Source organism: Microtus pennsylvanicus, chromosome 12, assembly GCF_037038515.1.
Source record: "Microtus pennsylvanicus isolate mMicPen1 chromosome 12, mMicPen1.hap1, whole genome shotgun sequence".
Lineage (NCBI taxonomy): Eukaryota > Metazoa > Chordata > Mammalia > Rodentia > Cricetidae > Microtus > Microtus pennsylvanicus.
The window spans coordinates 36,722,278-36,739,823 of record NC_134590.1 but is presented as its reverse complement, the minus strand read 5'-3'; the positions used below and the strand labels follow the sequence as shown (position 1 = coordinate 36,739,823).

Below are 17,546 nucleotides of genomic sequence, written 5' to 3'. Positions count from 1 at the left end.
AACACAAACACATAAACACACACAGAGAGGCAGGGGGGTACTGACGATAATAATAAATAAAAACATCTTGTGGTCATAGCCTTACAAAGTGTGGCATCAGGTAAATAACATCTATGTATTTGGAGATCTTTGTTGGCAACTGAAAAGGCAGAAATGCTCATTATGTGGGTCCTGACAGTGCTTTTCAGCCAGTCAAAATGAAAGCGGAGGTCTACCTGTAGAAGGAGCGTGAGCCGGGCTGCCTCTTGGGAGTATTAGAAGTCATGACTATAATTGGTGAAGTAGAATCAGTATACCCCAAAAGCAGAGTGTGTGCTGCCTTGCCAGGGATGAGTAGGCGGATCAGCATGAGCAGCCGAGTGTGTGTGTGTGTGCTGCCTTAGTCACCTTGCCAGGGCTGTGATATTGCCTGACTGCTTGGCAGGTTTATTGGCAGTTCTTATTCTGGTGGTCTTGGAGCGTTTCTGCTTGAGCTCATTCATCTTACCTGTACGGCCCAGGAAATGCTTGACTTGTGGTCAAAATGTAATCAACTTGCTAAATTTAATATAGAAAGCATCAGTCCATTAGTTTGTGCTATACCTGTATTACTGAGAAATAATCAACAATAGCAAGCTGATTGCTTAAAATATTAAAATGCTAAAAATATTTAGTAAGCTTGATAGGAGTGACTGGGGAGGCAGAACTTTCTCGTTGACGTAGAAGCTAGGTCAGACGGGACCGAATCAGAAGGTGCACCGTGTACACAGAACCATTCATGCACTTCTTAAAAGAAGTTGAAGTTGCAGGTGTGAGTGACCCCTGAAACTGACCAGGATCCAAGCTGGTTTGCATGCTCTTGTTGAAAGAAAATAGAGGAGCCCACATGACAAAGACTTCCTCTCACTAAGCCTGCTTTCTGCTTTTTGAATATATGATCCAGTACTAATTACTGCTCCGGAAATCTTCCATCCCAGAGCAAAGTTAACCACCATCTCAGTCTGTCTGTCTGTGTTGTCGACACTTGGCAGCTGGGATTGTGGTTTTTCCTAGGGACACGGAAAACCGGTGCTGATGTTGGGACTGATGCGTTGTCCTAGTTGGCTTTCTATTGCTGTGATAAACACACACACACACACACACACACACACACACACACACACACAAAGTCAACATGGAGAGGAAAGAGTTTGATTTTTAGGCTACCGTCCATCACCAAAAAAACAAGGGCAGGAACTGAAGCCGAAGCCATGGAGAAATTCTTCTTACTGACTGGCTGCCTTGCTCAGCTACCTTTCTTACACAACTTTTAGTCTCTGGATGGGGCACAGGTTGTCTGGCTAGAGAAACATCTTTACATTTCTAAGAGGAGGAAAGCAGGTGGCCTCAATGTGCCTGTGCTGTTGGCTGCCTTGGCTTGACCTCGCAGCAGTGGTGAGCAGAGCTGTGTGGAGTCCTCCTGCCGGCAGCCCTGGGGCCTCTACTCACCTACCCCCCTTATCTCTTCCAGCCTCTGAGAATGATCTGCTGAACAAACGCCTGAAGCTTGATTATGAAGAAGTCACTCCTTGTCTTAAAGAAGTAACCACCGTGTGGGAAAAGATGCTTAGCACTCCAGGAAGATCCAAAATTAAATTTGACATGGAAAGAATGCACGCAGCTGTTGGGCAAGGTGAGTGTGACCTTCTGTGACGGCGAGAAGAACAGAGTGAAGGCATTTGCGAGGCCCATTTTTGTGACTGTGTTTCCAGATGTGTGATTGATTGATGTGGGTTCCACCACCATTCATGATCTTAATTACGGTAATGAAAATGCCCGGAAAACCAGGGACCAGTATGTTGACAGGAAAACCCAAGGCTTAGTTTTAGTTGCCTGTGAGCTGGATAAGCGATACGATAAATTAATTAGGAAACTAAAGAGAAACCACATGTGGTTTCTTGATGGTTGGGTTTGCTAGGGAAACAACAGAGTGCTCGGCTCATCTCGCGGGGGTCTGGGTTTGGACCACATCCAGGTAAGCACTTTGTAGTGTGATCTTCAGCAAAGATAACCTCTCTCCGGGAGCCCCACTTCGTTTTTAAATTTGTTTAAAAAGTTGTATTTCATTTTTAATTATGTGTTTATGTGTGAGTCTGTCTATGTGAGTGCCCATGTATATGTGTGAGTCTGCATATGAGTGCCCACAGACGGCAGAGGCAGTGGGTCCCCAGAGTGTGTCCGTGTGAATGCCCACAGGCGGCAGAGGCAGTGGGTACCCAGAGTGTGTCCGTGTGAATGCCCACAGACGGCAGAGGCAGTGGGTACCCAGAGTGTGTCCGTGTCAGTGCCCACAGACGGCAGAGGCAGTGGGTCCCCAGAGTGTGTCCGTGTCAGTGCCCACAGACGGCAGAGGCAGTGGGTACCCAGAGTGTGTCCGTGTGAATGCCCACAGACGGCAGAGGCAGTGGGTACCCAGAGTGTGTCCGTGTCAGTGCCCACAGACGGCAGAGGCAGTGGGTCCCCAGAGTGTGTCCGTGTCAGTGCCCACAGACGGCAGAGGCAGTGGGTCCCCAGAGTGTGTCCGTGTGAATGCCCACAGACGGCAGAGGCAATGGGTACCCAGAGTGTGTCCGTGTGAGTGCCCACAGACGGCAGAGGCAGTGGGTGCCCAGAGTGTGTCCTTGTGAGTGCCCACAGACGGCAGAGGCAGTGGGTACCCAGAGTGTGTCCGTGTCAGTGCCCACAGACGGCAGAGGCAGTGGGTACCCAGAGTGTGTCCGTGTCAGTGCCCACAGACGGCAGAGGCAGTGGGTACCCAGAGTGTGTCCGTGTCAGTGCCCACAGACGGCAGAGGCAGTGGGTCCCCAGAGTGTGTCCTTGTGAGTGCCCACAGACGGCAGAGGCAGTGGGTCCCCAGAGTGTGTCCGTGTGAATGCCCACAGACGGCAGAGGCAGTGGGTCCCCAGAGTGTGTCCGTGTGAATGCCCACAGACGGCAGAGGCAATGGGTACCCAGAGTGTGTCCGTGTCAGTGCCCACAGACGGCAGAGGCAGTGGGTCCCCAGAGTGTGTCCGTGTCAGTGCCCACAGACGGCAGAGGCAGTGGGTACCCAGAGTGTGTCCGTGTCAGTGCCCACAGACGGCAGAGGCAGTGGGTCCCCAGAGTGTGTCCTTGTGAGTGCCCACAGACGGCAGAGGCAGTGGGTCCCCAGAGTGTGTCCGTGTCAGTGCCCACAGACGGCAGAGGCAGTGGGTGCCCAGAGTGTGTCCTTGTGAGTGCCCACAGACGGCAGAGGCAGTGGGTCCCCAGAGTGTGTCCGTGTGAGTGCCCACAGGCGGCAGAGGCAGAGCTATGGGCGGTTACGTGATATGGAGATCCATCTCAGGCCCCTGTGAGAGCAGTAAGTACTCTGCGGTGCTGGGCATCATTCCAGCTGTGAGCCTCAGCGTGCACGTGTGTAAGGTGTGCCTGACGATGGTGGCTCTGAAGAATAGATGCACTGAAACCCTGGAGCATGGCACCTGAGTCTGCTGTCCTAGATATGGGAGGAGGGAAGTGTGGGCGCCTTTCCCTGCCATCTGCCAGTCCAAAGTTGCTCTATCCCTGCAGAGGTGAGCACATAGCTTGAAATGAAGTCTGGAAATGGTTCCAGCAGTTTGTCACAAAATTTGGTTTTTGTCTCAAAAATCATATGGGTCTGTCCTTTATCATTATGTTTCTCTCATTTTTTTTGAACTTACTAGGTTGGCATACTAAGTAACAGGTTTTGCCATTTCCATGACTATGTGTCATTTACCTTGTTCCCAATTGTTTGGCTCCCCATCCCTCTGCCCCTGCCTCTCTCTCTCATTTTGTTTTGGTCTGATTCATTGAAACTCCCTATGTTCCAGTAAACAGTATGATTTCTCTTGGTGAGCGCTGGTGTGAGGGGAGCCTTCTGAGAGTAATCTGCTGTACTTGATGCTCCTGGCTCTGCTCCATCAGTTCTGAATACCCGGGATCTGAATGAGGGCTGCAAACACAGACACAATGCAGGGTTTCCTGTGCTTGTGTAGTAGGAGGCAACGTGCGTGTGTTACTCACCGCTAAGAGAACCAATAGGACTAAGCAGTGTTCTACCATGGTCGTTTTCTTTCAATAAAGAGTTTTTATTTTTATTTCTGTGTGTATGGATGTTTTGCCTATATGTATGTCTGTATACCATGTGCATGTTTAGTGTGCAAGAAGGTCAGAAGAGGATGTCAGATCCCCTGGAACTGGAGTTATAGACAGTTGTGAGCCACCATAAAGGTGCTGGGAATCGAACCCAGATCCTCTGAAAGAGTGGTCAGTGTCTGGACTGAGCTGTAAGCCCATCCCTTTTAGACATCCTTAAAAACCTTCTGCTGTGCTGGGGAGGTAACTCAGTGCCAGTGTAAGCCTGGGAGTTCACATCCCCAGAACCCATGGAAAACTTAGACAGGTGGTAACTACCCGTAAGTCCAGCACTCAAGAGACAGAGACCAGGGATTCCCTAGGAAGGCTGACTAGCTAGACCAGTCAGACCTCCAGGTTCAATGAGAAACCCTGGCTCCAAAGCTAAATGGAGAGCCATTGAGGAAGACCCTTGATGCCAGCTTTTGTGGTCTGCGCAAACACGTACCATGACCCCACACATTCGAACAAACTCATGCAAATAGATTGAATAGGTAAACAAAACCGTTTACTGGGCTTTGACAGCAGTGTCCCAGTGCTCGTGGGTAGTTACTGCTAGTTTTGACCTTCCCTTCCTACGGATTAAGGAGACTTGGGTGATAGTGGCCTCAGACCCTCAGCTTGCAGGAATTCTCATCCGCATTTGGTTGAGCCATGCCTCAAAGAGCGCTGTTCTCAAGTCCCTGTGTATGTGGGCTAGGGCTGGAGGCATGTTCTGCACAGCTTTCCGTGTGATCCTGGGTAGGAGTCTGCACTTCTGCCCCCTGACTGGCAGCAGGGGAAGCCTGGCCCAAGCTGTCACTCTTGCACAGTCCTGCGGTGCTGATGGATCTGGCACCCATCGTGGCTGCTGCATTGTGACCGTCATAGTGGGTGGTCGCAGATGGCTGTTTTGAAATTTATGGAAGCAGAAACTGAGTGCACCGTCTTTTCCTTCTCACAGTTAGCTAAGTGACGTGCTGAAGTGGTACCTCAGCAGCAGTAGCCTGCCCTCTGGCAGCTGCTCCAAATATTTGAGCATCTCAGAGGCCTTGCAAACCTCGGCATTTATTTCCTGTTCCTTGTGGTGAGGGGATGATGGGCTCTAGGTAACTGGACCCTGTGGGCTAGAGTAGGGCAGGGTTGTGAGGCACGTCATAGATTGTCATAGAGTGTGGTAAGCCAGGGCTGGTCTGGAACTCCTTTGACTTCTCTGACTTGGTCATTCCCTGAAGGAGTGTAAACAGTCAGAGGCTCCATCATCTAGTTTCAACACGCAAAGACTTAGCAACTTCAAACAAATGACCACTGCTCGTCCGAGCCTCGGACTTTTTTAAATAATACTAAACCAAAACATGCCTTTGACCTTCCAAGCAGAGGTGACTGTGAAACAGAGGACAGTCTTTGTGTAACTGATGAGGCTTTTCCTCCCAGTAGGGACTTAGAAAGTTTTCCAAGTTAACATGAGAGGGGAGTAGCAGGATTAAGGAGTCAACTTGGGAAAAGAATTCTGCGGAATATTAAGTAACTCCAAGTTTGATGGGCCTCAGATGACTTTTTGAAAGACAGCAAAGTTCAGAGTCCTAGAAGCAAATAGCTGTGTCTCTCAGTATGTTAGCGTGAAGTGGCCATAAGCAATCTGCAGAATGGGTCAGATGCAAACGCCACTTACCTTTGACCCAGCAATGTGATTCCCAGAAACTTATTCTAGAAATTAATCAGCCACAGATTGCTACGATAAGAATGCTTATTCTATTTTTTTTTTTAGTAGCTGAAACCAAAACAAAGTGGCCCAGCCATGTGACCACCCATGCGTCTTCCCGGGAAACAGCCCAGTGGGCGTTTCCACGTGTGAGAGAAGGACAGTACTCGGTCTCACAGTTGGTCTCTCACACAGAGACCTGTGGCGATGCATTCGCTCATGTCTAGGTTAGAGGTGGGTGAGTGCGCCTCCTGGGCCACCGGGCACAGCGCCCTGTGCTAACTCTTGTCCTGATAGAATGAGCAGCGAGGGTTCTCCCCACTTTCTGAAGCTTTCTGTTGTGAATGTTGGAAGTATATGTCTACCCTGGTTATGAGTGGGCTTATTGCTTTTCATCTTATACTTTTGCATTGTCAGAACTTTTCCCTTTATAGCAGTAAGCGTATATTAGTTTCACATTGGTGAAATAGTTATTCACACATGAGCTGAGTGAACAGTCTCTTGCTTAGCCAGAATTCCCTGCCTGCTGGCCTTCTATGACCAGGTTTCCTCTTGAGCTTAGGAGAAAGCAGAACTGAGCATGGGGGAAGATGTTCCAGGACATTCTGAGCAAAAGCACTGGGTCTGACTGAATGACTTTGCTTTCTGCCTCAGATTTGGCTAATCCTGCAGTATGAGAGCATCCGGTGCTCACTGGTAGCGACCAGTATTCTCTTCCTCCCCAGAATAATTCCGATAAGATAGGGGAATGATTTAGGAAGAAGAGGAAGCTGGACATCTCCTAATTGCGAAGAATTTCCAGTCTGCCAGAAAGTATTTGGTGAAAAAGCCCCTCTATAAATTACTCATCATGCTGACTATGATCTTGTTCACTGTTTGCTTTTAGTCGGAGTTTGAAGTATTACAGGTTTGCTCTGTGTGTGTGTGTGTGTGTGTGTGTGTGTGTGTGTGTGTGTGTGTGTACATCTAAGGGAGACCTGAGCAGGAATGGTAAGCAAAGAAAAAAGAGTAGATTGATGTTAGGGGCTGTTAGGTTCCTGTTGCTGGCACAGTAAATAATTACAGACTCAGTGGCTAAAACACAAGTTAGCCAGGAAGCGGGTCCAAGGGTAGACGTTTGTGCGCAGGCCTGATGACCTGAGTTCAGTCTCTGGGTTCCTCAGAGTGGAAGGAGAGAACCAGCTCTTGAGAACTGTCTTCTGACTGCCACACAAGCATGGTGGCACACGTGTGCCTACACTTACACACACCCAAAGGTTTTCTTTAAGATAAGTTTCAAGACCTGTACACATTCAAGACACACAAAATTCCATTATTGGGAAGGGGAAGTGAACATGAAATCCCACCCCTAACCAACATGCAACTGATAGCTGCTGGCACAGGAAAAATCAGTTTTCTCCAACAGTATGGCAAACTCCAGGCCAGGCCCCATGATCTGAAGTAGTTGACCAATGCAAAACAGACTCTGTAGGTTTAGAGAGGTTTTTTTAATGTGTGTTTGTTTTGGCTTGTTTGTTTGTTTGTTTTTCTTGTTTGATTTCAGAGAAAGAGAAAGAACATAAAATTAGGGAGGCGAGGAGGTTCTGAGAGAAGCTGGAAGGGAAGAATATGGTCAAGATATATGAAACATATTTAAAAACTGGGGAGAAAATGGAGAGTGACATTAATCAGAATGTATTGTACACATGTACAAAAATTGTCAAATAAATTTAACTTTAAAAAGTAAAACACACACATGTTTTTTTTCTCTCTCTCACAGTTCTGCAATCCCAAGTCCAGATGTCAGACCTGGCTTTTCCAGCTTTTGCTGGCTGTAGCATTTTTTTTTAAAGATTTGTTTATTTATTATGTATACAGCGTTCTGCCTACATGCATGCTGGCAGGCCAGAAGAGGGCACCGTAGATCTCATTGTAGGTGGTTGTGAGCCACCAAGTGGTGGCTGGGAGTTGAACTATGGACCTCTGGAGGAGCAGGCAGTGCTCTTAAGCACTGAGCCATCTCTCCAGCCCCCAGCTGTAGCATTTCTTGGCAGAAACTCTGTGCTTCCATGGGCACACTGGCTTCTCCTTTCAGCTCCTTCTCTGGGTGCTGCTGTCAGGGACCCTTGTCTCAAGGTACAGAGTTGCAATTACAGTGATGATGTCGTAAGTCCTGGCTTTAGGTACATCTACAGAAACAAAGCCACTAGAGGTTCCAGGGTTAGGAAATGGATCCTGCTCAGAATCATCAAGAGGATGTGTGGGATGCAGTCACTTAGTTAGGCCTTCCTTACATTTCTCCCAAGCTGATACACAGGGTGGGGAAAAACCAACAACTGTCCAGGTACCCTGACCCACTCAAGATAACTTCCTTCCGGTTGGTTCTCTTTCCTTTTCCTTCATCTTGGCTTGCACGCCAGAGGCTGTGAGATCTCAATTGCTGAGATACACGGAGCCGCTCGCTTTCACCTGAGCTCTATCGCACTTTGATTCACTTCCTTATCCCTCTTTCATTTCTTAGAGCATCGTTAGCTGGCTTTAGGTGGGGTCGGGATTTCTGCCATACTCACAGGTTTGTCCTTTGCAGAGTATGGCCTGCTCTGATCATAATGTATCTTTTGGAAGGTGAAAGACAAGAAGGAGGGCTAAGGGGAGGGGAAGGTAAGAGGTGGGAGGGATGGAGGGGGAGATGCAACACTTTTTCTGTTGCTCCTGTGCAGTTAATTCATAATGGAACAAGAATTTCATTCACTGGAGGCTAGGGGAATGGTGCAGTCAGTAAAGAGTGGTCTCACAAGCGTGAGGACCTCAGTTTGGTTCCCAGAACCCATGTCAAAGCTGAGAATGACCACACATGGTTGTAATCCCAACTAAGGCAGAGATGGGCAGATGCCTGGGGCTCCCTGGCCAGTTTAGCCTGCTTAGGTAATGCAGCCCAGTGAGTGACCATGTCTCTGAATAAAGTGGATGTGTACCTGAGGAACAGCACCCAAGGGTGCATGTGTGCCCATACACAAATGCCCTGCACATGTATAGGTATGTATACTCACAAAGAACACACACCACACACGAATTTGCAGCCACGGGAAAGGACACAGTTCATTTTTTATCAATGATGGAATTCTGTGCATAAAGTCTGGTTTAGCATTTTCCACTCTGTTAAAGGTGTGCCACGCCATCACCGGGGTGAGATCTGGAAATTTCTAGCTGAGCAGTTTCTCCTTCGACATCCACTTCCCAGTAAACATCAACCAAAGGATGTGCCCTACAAAGAACTCTTGAAGAAGCTGACCTCCCAGCAGCACGCCATTCTCATTGACCTCGGTGAGTCTGCCCTCCCCCTGGAGACAAGAGGGGATGCTCCACACTTGAGAAATCTGGAGAGGTGGCCAGGTCGTTTAGTGATCTGCAATTGAATGCTGAGACTTCATTTCAAAACCCTACAGTGGTCACAGATGTCCTCTGAGAGGGCATAAGCATCTCCTTTTTTGCATGGTGGCTGGCTTGTTCTGCTTGGCATGTTCTCGGGCATGGAGAAGGGTAAGTGGTCATTAAGGATGTAGAGACATAATTCTGCTTTAGTTCAGTAATTCATATTTCCACAATGGTTTGCGGCCCACTGAAGAAGCATCCTGGGAAACACCCTGGCTTGGTTTAGTTACAGGAGAAACACACTAGTTTGGTTTAGTTTCAGAGAAATGCACTGGCTTGGTTTAGTTTTCGGAGCATCCCCTGGGCTGTGGTGTGCAAACAAAACTCATCAGAAAAGCTGTAGAAAGCTATGTGTTTGCAGTTTCATCTTGGAAAGTGGACAGTGCCTTATTTCTGGAATAGCTTTTAAAACACAAGAAGGAAGCAGGGTGCTGGATGTCTTTGCAGTTGCCATGGGGAAGACCTCATTGACTTAGAATGGAATTACGTTGAACAAGAGACGCTCTGACTGCTGGGTGGCTGTCCACCCTCTCCACCCTCTCACAAGGTCTGTCTCTGCTGCAGGGTGCTGGCTCCATGGCTGCAGCTCATTTACTGCTGGTGGAGCATGTGGTTCTGCTTCCAGAGTGCCAGTTCTGGGTGCCGAGGCCGTCTCTGCGCACCCTCCCCCCAGGTCTTTGCTCAGGGCACTGCAGTGGCCCCGTTCTATGGGTACTTCCCTTGCTGCAGCCACAATGGAGAAGGTGGGCTGGGTCAGCAGGAGTCAGTTTCAAGCCATACACTTCATGCTTCCATACAATCTTCAGGCTACTCTTAGTGCTGGCTTTAAATGCCATCATTCACATTACACAGAGGTAAGTGCACAGAGAGGTCTCAGAACCTGGATAAATAAATATTCCAATAAGCAGTGTGACATGAGAGCTTTGTTCCCTCCTGACCCCTGGTTCTGCTCGGTAGGACGCAGCCATCCATGGCTGCACATGGGCTATATTACAGTACACTCTCAACCCAAGGACAGTGCCCCACACGTAGTAGGCACTCGTATCTTTCTACCACATTAGTTGGGAGGCACTCTCAGCTGCCTCCCTCCTCCTCTCTGGGAACCTGACCTTCTGTCCTCAGAAATGAGGAAACTGACATTGAGCAATCAAGTCACATGGTCGTCAGAGCAGAGGTACTGGACCTGCCCCCTATCATTCTGCCATCCCTGAGACTGCCAAGCCCAGCAGGCTCCATGTTGCCAAGGAGATGCTAGGCAGGTAAAGGGTGATGCTGACAGGCCTGACAGGCCTCCAATCAAAGCCCATCTGGTACAGTGACCCTGAGGGTGGATGGCTATTGGTACATTGGCAGGTAAGTAACAGAACAGTGACATCATGTTCCCACCATGTGACGTGAGCTGAAGTGGGGGGTAGGAGTGTGACAGGGAGTGTGCAGATCACCTCTCTCCTGCCTTCCCCCCTCCTCCATAGCTTAGGAGGAGGAGAGGAAATGGGGCCGAGACTTCCCTCCCTGTTCTGCATTTTGTTCCATTGACTTCCTGTCTGCCTGGCCCTCACTCTTCCTGGGCATGGTCAGCCCTCTGCCTCAGACTGCTTGAATGTCATCACTTTCCTGCAGAAAGAGCATGAAGTCCAGCTTGGTCACACGTCCCCGCCCCCACCCCCACCCCACCAGCCAGGCCTCACCCTAGGAAGTAGTGTTTGTCTGAGCCCAAGCTCAGTGGCCTCTCCCCTAGAAAACAGCCTGATTCACATCCTCCCTGCCCCTGCTCGGTCCCACCCTCTCCCTTCTGCTCCCAAGGCCAGCTACACCCAGCCCCCACTGTGTTGACCCTTCTCTTTCCTCACCTCTGGCCCAGTGCTTGCCTGCTCTCCACTTTGGATGGCCTCCAGACCTCCTCCCAAGGGTCTAAAGAACCTCTATTTGCAGTAATCCGTGTCCCAAGTTACCTCCACCAGGCTCCTAGTGATCCAGGGATTCTGCCAGCATTAGCTCTTGTCCCTGTGTGAACCAGAAATCCTGGTTGCTGGCCCAGACCCAGAATTGGAGCGGGTGCCCTTCTTCAGGGCTCTGGCTCTGCTGTGAGTTGACATCAAGTAGGCTTGGCCCAGACCAGCGGGACACGCCAGAGCTCAGCTCACCCCGCCGGCTCTTGTTGAGCCCACGCTGTGTACTTTGTAGGTACAGTGGCAGTCTCTGGGCCCAGGGAAGGTGTGTGCTATAGAGTGACGTCACAGTCTATTTCCTTCAAAGTGGCTTTCCTATACTGGCCGGAAGAAAAAGCATCACTGATGGGAAGTATTTGGCTTTTCATGGGTTTGTTTTCCTATCTCTTGCTTTATTTTATGAAACCGGGCCTTTTGCTTAAACAGCTTTTTGCAAGAGTTGTTCCTTCAAGGAGTAAAAATAGTCAACCTTACAGTTTAGTCGTGTTCTCTGGTTTATAAAGTGTGATTTCAGATGTGGCCTGACTTCACCTCTGCATGGCCTGCTGTGGACTGTGCAGTTAGTTTACTGTGGAAGCAAGAGCTGGGGCAGGCTCTGTGCAGAGACCTTCGTCTTTGTGCCTCATGGCCTGACTTCCTAGCTCTGCTTACTGCTTCCTTATGTGTCTCCTGGCCTTTCCTTCAGCACAGACCACAGCCAGCCTGAAGAAAGCTGCCAGGCTTAGCAGGTGTCACCCTGCTCCAGCTCCATCTTCTGGCCTGACCTCCTGATGACAATAGCCTTTCTCCCCAGCTCTGTGACTCTCCATCCTGGGTGCATAACATGGACTGCCAAGACCCTGCCTTGTGTCTGGGGCTCCCGTTCACTTCTGGCTGTTGATGGGTTCCAAACACCTTCCTTGGTAGCCATCCTGCACATCAGCAATTATCTGTCTCTACCAGTGACTCTGCGCAGCCTCTCCTGTGATGGGGGTGAGACAGGGGACAACCCAGTCCAGACACAGAAACACCATTGAGTCGGAGCAGGAGTTGGAACTGCCCCTCCCTTCTATGTATCAAGTTCTTGCAGTCTTGTTACCATATATGAAATGACTCTGTGAGGGTCCCATGAGTCTCTCGGTGGGTTCCAGTTCTTTGCTCTTCTTTTCCTGAGTCGGGATCTCACTGTGTGGTCCAAACCCCAAGTCCCCCTGCCTACATCCCCATTGCCTCAATTGCAGGTGTGCCGCCATTTCTCATCTCAGAAACGTGGTTGACGGGCTTCTTAGAGACGCTTCCCCTGTGAGACCTGGGCGTGGCAGGGTTGCCTGTGCTGGTGAAGAGAGGCAGAGCATGTCCATCAGAGCCACTCGGGCGCAGGGTCAGGCTAGGTACTGTCATGTCATGTCTTTCCACTTAATGTGTTTTAACCAGAGGCTTCAAACCTGAGGCAGAATTTTCGCTGCTTTTTTTAGAATTCATAAAAAATGAGCAGGTCTTTATTGCTAACTGGGAGGTACAGTAAAACAGGTGAAAAACCTTAATGGCAAAAGACAGAAATATGCCTAGAATTTGTTCCGCAGCCACACTAGTCTGTGCGTCCAGCCTGAGACTGGACTCTGTTCTGTGGAAATCAGTTAAACATCACAGTCCTCGAGGGTAATAAATTCCTGCTCCAGCAGTGCCACGAATTATTCAGAAGAGTGTGTGCTTCTGATATTATCGAGATCTCAACATGAACTCACTTTGTTTGGTCATTCTAAATATGCCCTGGGTGACTGTTAGTGTCAGCTGTCAACCCCACAGAATCTGAAGTCACCTGGGAGACTGGCCTCTGGGCAGGGTGGCTATCTTGATTATGGCTAAGCGATGTGGGAAGATCTGTCTGTCTAAATTGTGAGGGAGGACATTCCCTGAGCAGGGCATTCTGGACTGTGGAGAGCAGAAGACAGCTCGGCACTAGCGCAGATGCACTCCCTGCTCTTTTCTGACTTTGGATGTAATTTGGCCAGCTGCTTCCAGTGCCTGCCGCCCTGACTTCCCTCAGCTGCGAACTCAGATAAATCCTCTCTCTCGAGCTGCTGTGTCAGAGTGTGCTATCGCAGCGGCGGTGGTGGCAGCGACAAGCACTATTCCAGCCTGTCACCTCACGGCGAGGAAACAGTGTGAACGATAAATGAGTAAAGCGGACTACAATGTCCTTCCTTTCCTGCACCCTTCCAGTCAGCTGATGGTCTCCAGAAACTTCTCGGTGGCCGTCTCCTCCCAATGCCTCAAAAGACCTCTGGGGTTTAGTTTTCAGTGCCAAGACTCCCGCCATATCTGGTAGGTGGTGGGTTGGCGCAGGTGCTCACATACAGAGCCCCGTGAGCTAGTCCAGGAATCATGCTAACTCCAGTGCCTCTGGACACTTAGGTACTTAAGACAGAGCGCACACGTGCGGCAGCTGCAGCTGCAGTTGCAAAGGGTCTCCTTGGGTACCTAGATATGCCATGCACTGTAGGAAGCTCACTGGAGTGGGAGGGCACACAGAGCCCAAATCTGATGTCCTGCTCTATCACTTTCCACCTATGCCTTTGACACAGGGTCTCTCTGAACCTGGGCTACGCTGCTGGCCAGCAAGCCCTCCTGACTCCACCCACCCACAGTGCTGGAATTACAGGCATGCTTGTGACCACATTCGCTACTTGTGTGGATTCTGGGGGTTTGAGCTCTGTTTTCTGTATTCATGCAGCAAGTGCTGTTACCCACCGAGTCATCTCCCTAGTCCAGGAGTTTCTTTGTGCCCATCTGACAGTTTCCAACTACCAATTTTTTTTTGGTCTATGAAGGTAGCCTGCATCTCCTTTAGCAGAAATTGAAGGGACCCGCAGTTCTCTACCAAGAAATGGTAAATTATAACGTGTAGTTTACTAAAGGAAGTCTTAATCCGGTGGGTTTGTGCAAGGACGCCTCAGTTTCTTACTCTCCTCTGGCAGGGTCTTCTAGAGCCAGTGGTATGCCTAGGGGTTATTGTGCCAGGCTCATTGCAGGAGAGACTTGGCCCTGGACTTTCATTTTATTATTCCTAAGTGTGCCAAACAGCACACAGCCGCTGCTGGTTTACCTGTGGTCAGCAGCTTTGAGTGAGAAGTGAGGCCTATCGGACCACGAATGCCCCGGGTATACATCCCACAAGGCGGGGGGCTGTGTCTGTGAGGTGACTAACCGAAGACCTGATGAGGGATGCGGTGTGTCTCCCTCTGCTCCCTGGGGCTGCCACACTAACACTGGCTTCAGGGGAGTGGCTTGCCCAGGAAACGTTTTTAACCCTGATGGTCCATTCTCTTCGCAGTACCCGGCCTTCGCCTTTTCTGGATTTGCAGCCAGGAAGGCAGATCAGCTGTGTTCGCCTGGGACAAGGGTTTCCTAACTTGGGAGGTCAGGATTCCTTTCTCTTTCAAACTGAGTAGCCCAACGAGCTTTGGCTTATATGGAAAATGTGTTAATATTTACTGCATTAGAAATTAAAACTGACACAGTTAAAAAAAACTTTTTTGTTTTAAAATAACTAGCTCACTATACAATGAGAAACAACTGTCTTCCGAAAGAAAATCAGTCATGGTTTATGACATTGTGTTACAGTTTTAAAACAACTTTCATAGCTTACTTAATAGGACCAACAGGATTATCGTGTTTCCTTCATTTAGTCTGCTCTGCTTATATTCTTTGAAGAAAACAAAGAAAAGGCTGACTTTATATGGATCTGAAGTTGAAAACAGAAAGGTAGCTCTCACAAACTCTGAACAGGCTTCACAGACTCCCAGGATCCTCTGGCTGAAAGCGCAAAGCACAGGGCTAAAAGAATGGCAGATAGTGGGGTGGTGAGGAAGCTCGGCTTGCCTCCCCGCCTGACAAACCAGGTTTGGTACCAGAACCCACAAGGTTGGAATAGAGAACTGACCTCTCCAACTTGTCCTCTGGCTGTCACATGTAAGATGTACATACCTTTGACTTACCTGATAAGTAAGGAAATAAATAAACATCTTTTTAAATAGGGAAGAGGGGTATTCATGCTGGCTGGCCTGTCTCAGGGTGTGCTTCAGTCTGCCTGCGAACCGGTGAGGGAACGGAGTGAGAAGGAAGAAGGGCGTATGCTGCCTGCTTCTGATATTCTGATAATCCAAGGAAAGCGATACTCTTGGCCCGTTCATTTCAGAAGCCGAGAGTGACTGTGGAGTTCTTGAAATGTGATGAGCCCAAATTAAGGTGTGCTGTCATTCACAAGAACCGCTGGAGTTCGGTGCCATATGAAAAGAGAAGGCAAAATGCCTTGATGCTTTCATATTGGTTACATATTGAGATGATAATATTGTATACGTTTAATTAAACAAAACAGCTTATTCAAAATAATTCTACCTGTGCTTAGAAAAGTATTGTGTTTGTATATGATGTATATGTGTGATAGGTGTGCCGTGGTACATGTGTGGAGATCTGAGGACAGTTTTGGCATGTCAACTCTCTCCACCCGGCTTACATACAGGTGCCTTTACCCATTGAGCCATCTTGTTGGCCCTACCTGTAACTTTAATATGACAGCTAGGCAGTGCTAAATTCTCATTATAGCTTGCAGCATAGCCATATGCAGCCATCACTCAGAGCTTAACAAAAGTAATTGCCTGTTCTGCTCATGTGCACACCTTCAATGGGGTCCACAGTGGAACAAGGTCTTGGAGACCCTGGGAATCTCCCTCAAAGGCCTCACAGGCCTAAAGGGCGTATCTGGGAGTAGGAAAGGAGAGTGCGCATCCAGACTGATGGAGGGGAGTGTTTGTTCTGTGTGCACAGCTTACTTCTCCTGAACAGTAGGGTGACTGCGCAGAGTATTTGGGGAATGTGTTGGAGGAAGAGGTAGCAGAGACAGGAAGGGAACAGGGATTGAAAAGCAGGAGCCTGTGGCTGGTTCAGCCACGTTTCATCAAGATGAAGTAGGTGCTTTCTAGAGAAGCTGAGGACAAACCTGTGGCTCTGTCCTCCTGCCTGATGCTGATGCTCAGGAACTCTGGCTAGCAGTTGCTGTGGCCCGGGTGACCAGCCAGGCCATGGATCTCACCTGTGTCCACCTGGTCCTGTGCCCCTCTGTAACTTTTTAATGTGGCGCTTTCTAGTGACTATTCCTTAGAAATCCTCCTCTCCATCTGTCACCAGGATGTCACCAGAGACTTTCGCAGGTATCAGCAGGAAGAGACTCCTGAATGAAACAAGGCAAAAAAAGTTGGTTTTAAAACTTACTTTATATTTTAAACTTATTTATGACAGCTTTACCTATTTGTGCACACACTTGTGGCGTAGCACACATGTTGATTGGAGGACAGCTTGTAGAGTTAGTTTTCTTCTCCTGCCATGTGTGTCCCTGGAGATCACAATCCAGCTGTCAGCTTGACGACAATCCCCACTGAGCCTCTCCCTGGCCCATGTCTTCTGATTTTGGTATCAACTTGGTGGAAGTAGTCATGATTTTTCTTTCTTTTTTTTTAAAAAATGTATTTAGTTATTTGTGTGTATGTGTGTCCATAGAGGTCAGAGGAGGGTATTGGATAAGTCTCCTGGAACTGGAGCCACAAGTGGTTGGAAGCGCTGTGTGGGTGCTGGTGCTGAGAATCAAACCTGGGTCATCTGAAACAGCACCAATGCTCGTGACCACTAAACCATCTCTCCAGCCCCATGATCTTAAGACCTGTTTTATCCCCTGTTCAGAAGGTCACCGTTTTGAGTAAAGGAGAACTACTATCCTTTGGCCTGTCTGAGATCTCAGCCTCTGGTTTAAAAGTATAGAAGAATCCCGTGGTGACACCCACTTGTGGGCAGAACTCATGGTCTGGAAAGGCTTGTGGCAAAGATCTGTCCCAGTATTTGAATGACACGGGCCAGGGTTGATGTCTAGAAAGAACCGTGCTCTTAAGAAGTAGGGCTCTGTTGTCAGGACTAGCGACTTCCTTCTTGTTTCAATCCAAATGTGATTGAAACACAAATATCTACTAGATAAAAGGTAATTATAATGTATTCTACCTAATCCACCACTCACTGGACACGGTGGTGCACACCTCTAATTCCAGTGCCTGGGAGGGAGGGGATGAGCTACTCTCTGTGAGTTAAAGTCTAGCCTGGTCTACACAGCAAACAACTTCTAGGCCAGCCAGAACTGTAAACGGGGACCCAGTCTCAAAAGCAAACAACTAAATACGACAACAGAGCTATCGAACTTACCGTTTATTGTTGCAGATGTTATGTTAGGACCTACCGCCAGCTGACCACGTTCACAGGGCAGAGGTGGTGCTGAGGACACAGATGTTAACACCCTTGGCCTACAGCTGCTTTTCTGGTTCCGTGGGTTC

The 17,546-nt window shown here is 48.9% G+C and overlaps 1 protein-coding gene across 6 annotated transcripts in view; it reads left to right on the top strand.

The window, feature by feature from the left end:
- The window catches only part of Tbc1d1 (TBC1 domain family member 1), a 187,048-nt gene that overhangs the window by 148,199 nt on the left and 21,303 nt on the right, over positions 1-17,546 (top strand). For all 6 annotated transcript variants that reach the window (XM_075943453.1, XM_075943454.1, XM_075943456.1 and 3 more), the window contains 2 exons: positions 1,490-1,651; positions 8,978-9,136. In XM_075943453.1, coding sequence (XP_075799568.1) covers positions 1,490-1,651; positions 8,978-9,136 — 321 coding nt within the window. The remainder of the gene's footprint in view (positions 1-1,489; positions 1,652-8,977; positions 9,137-17,546) is intronic.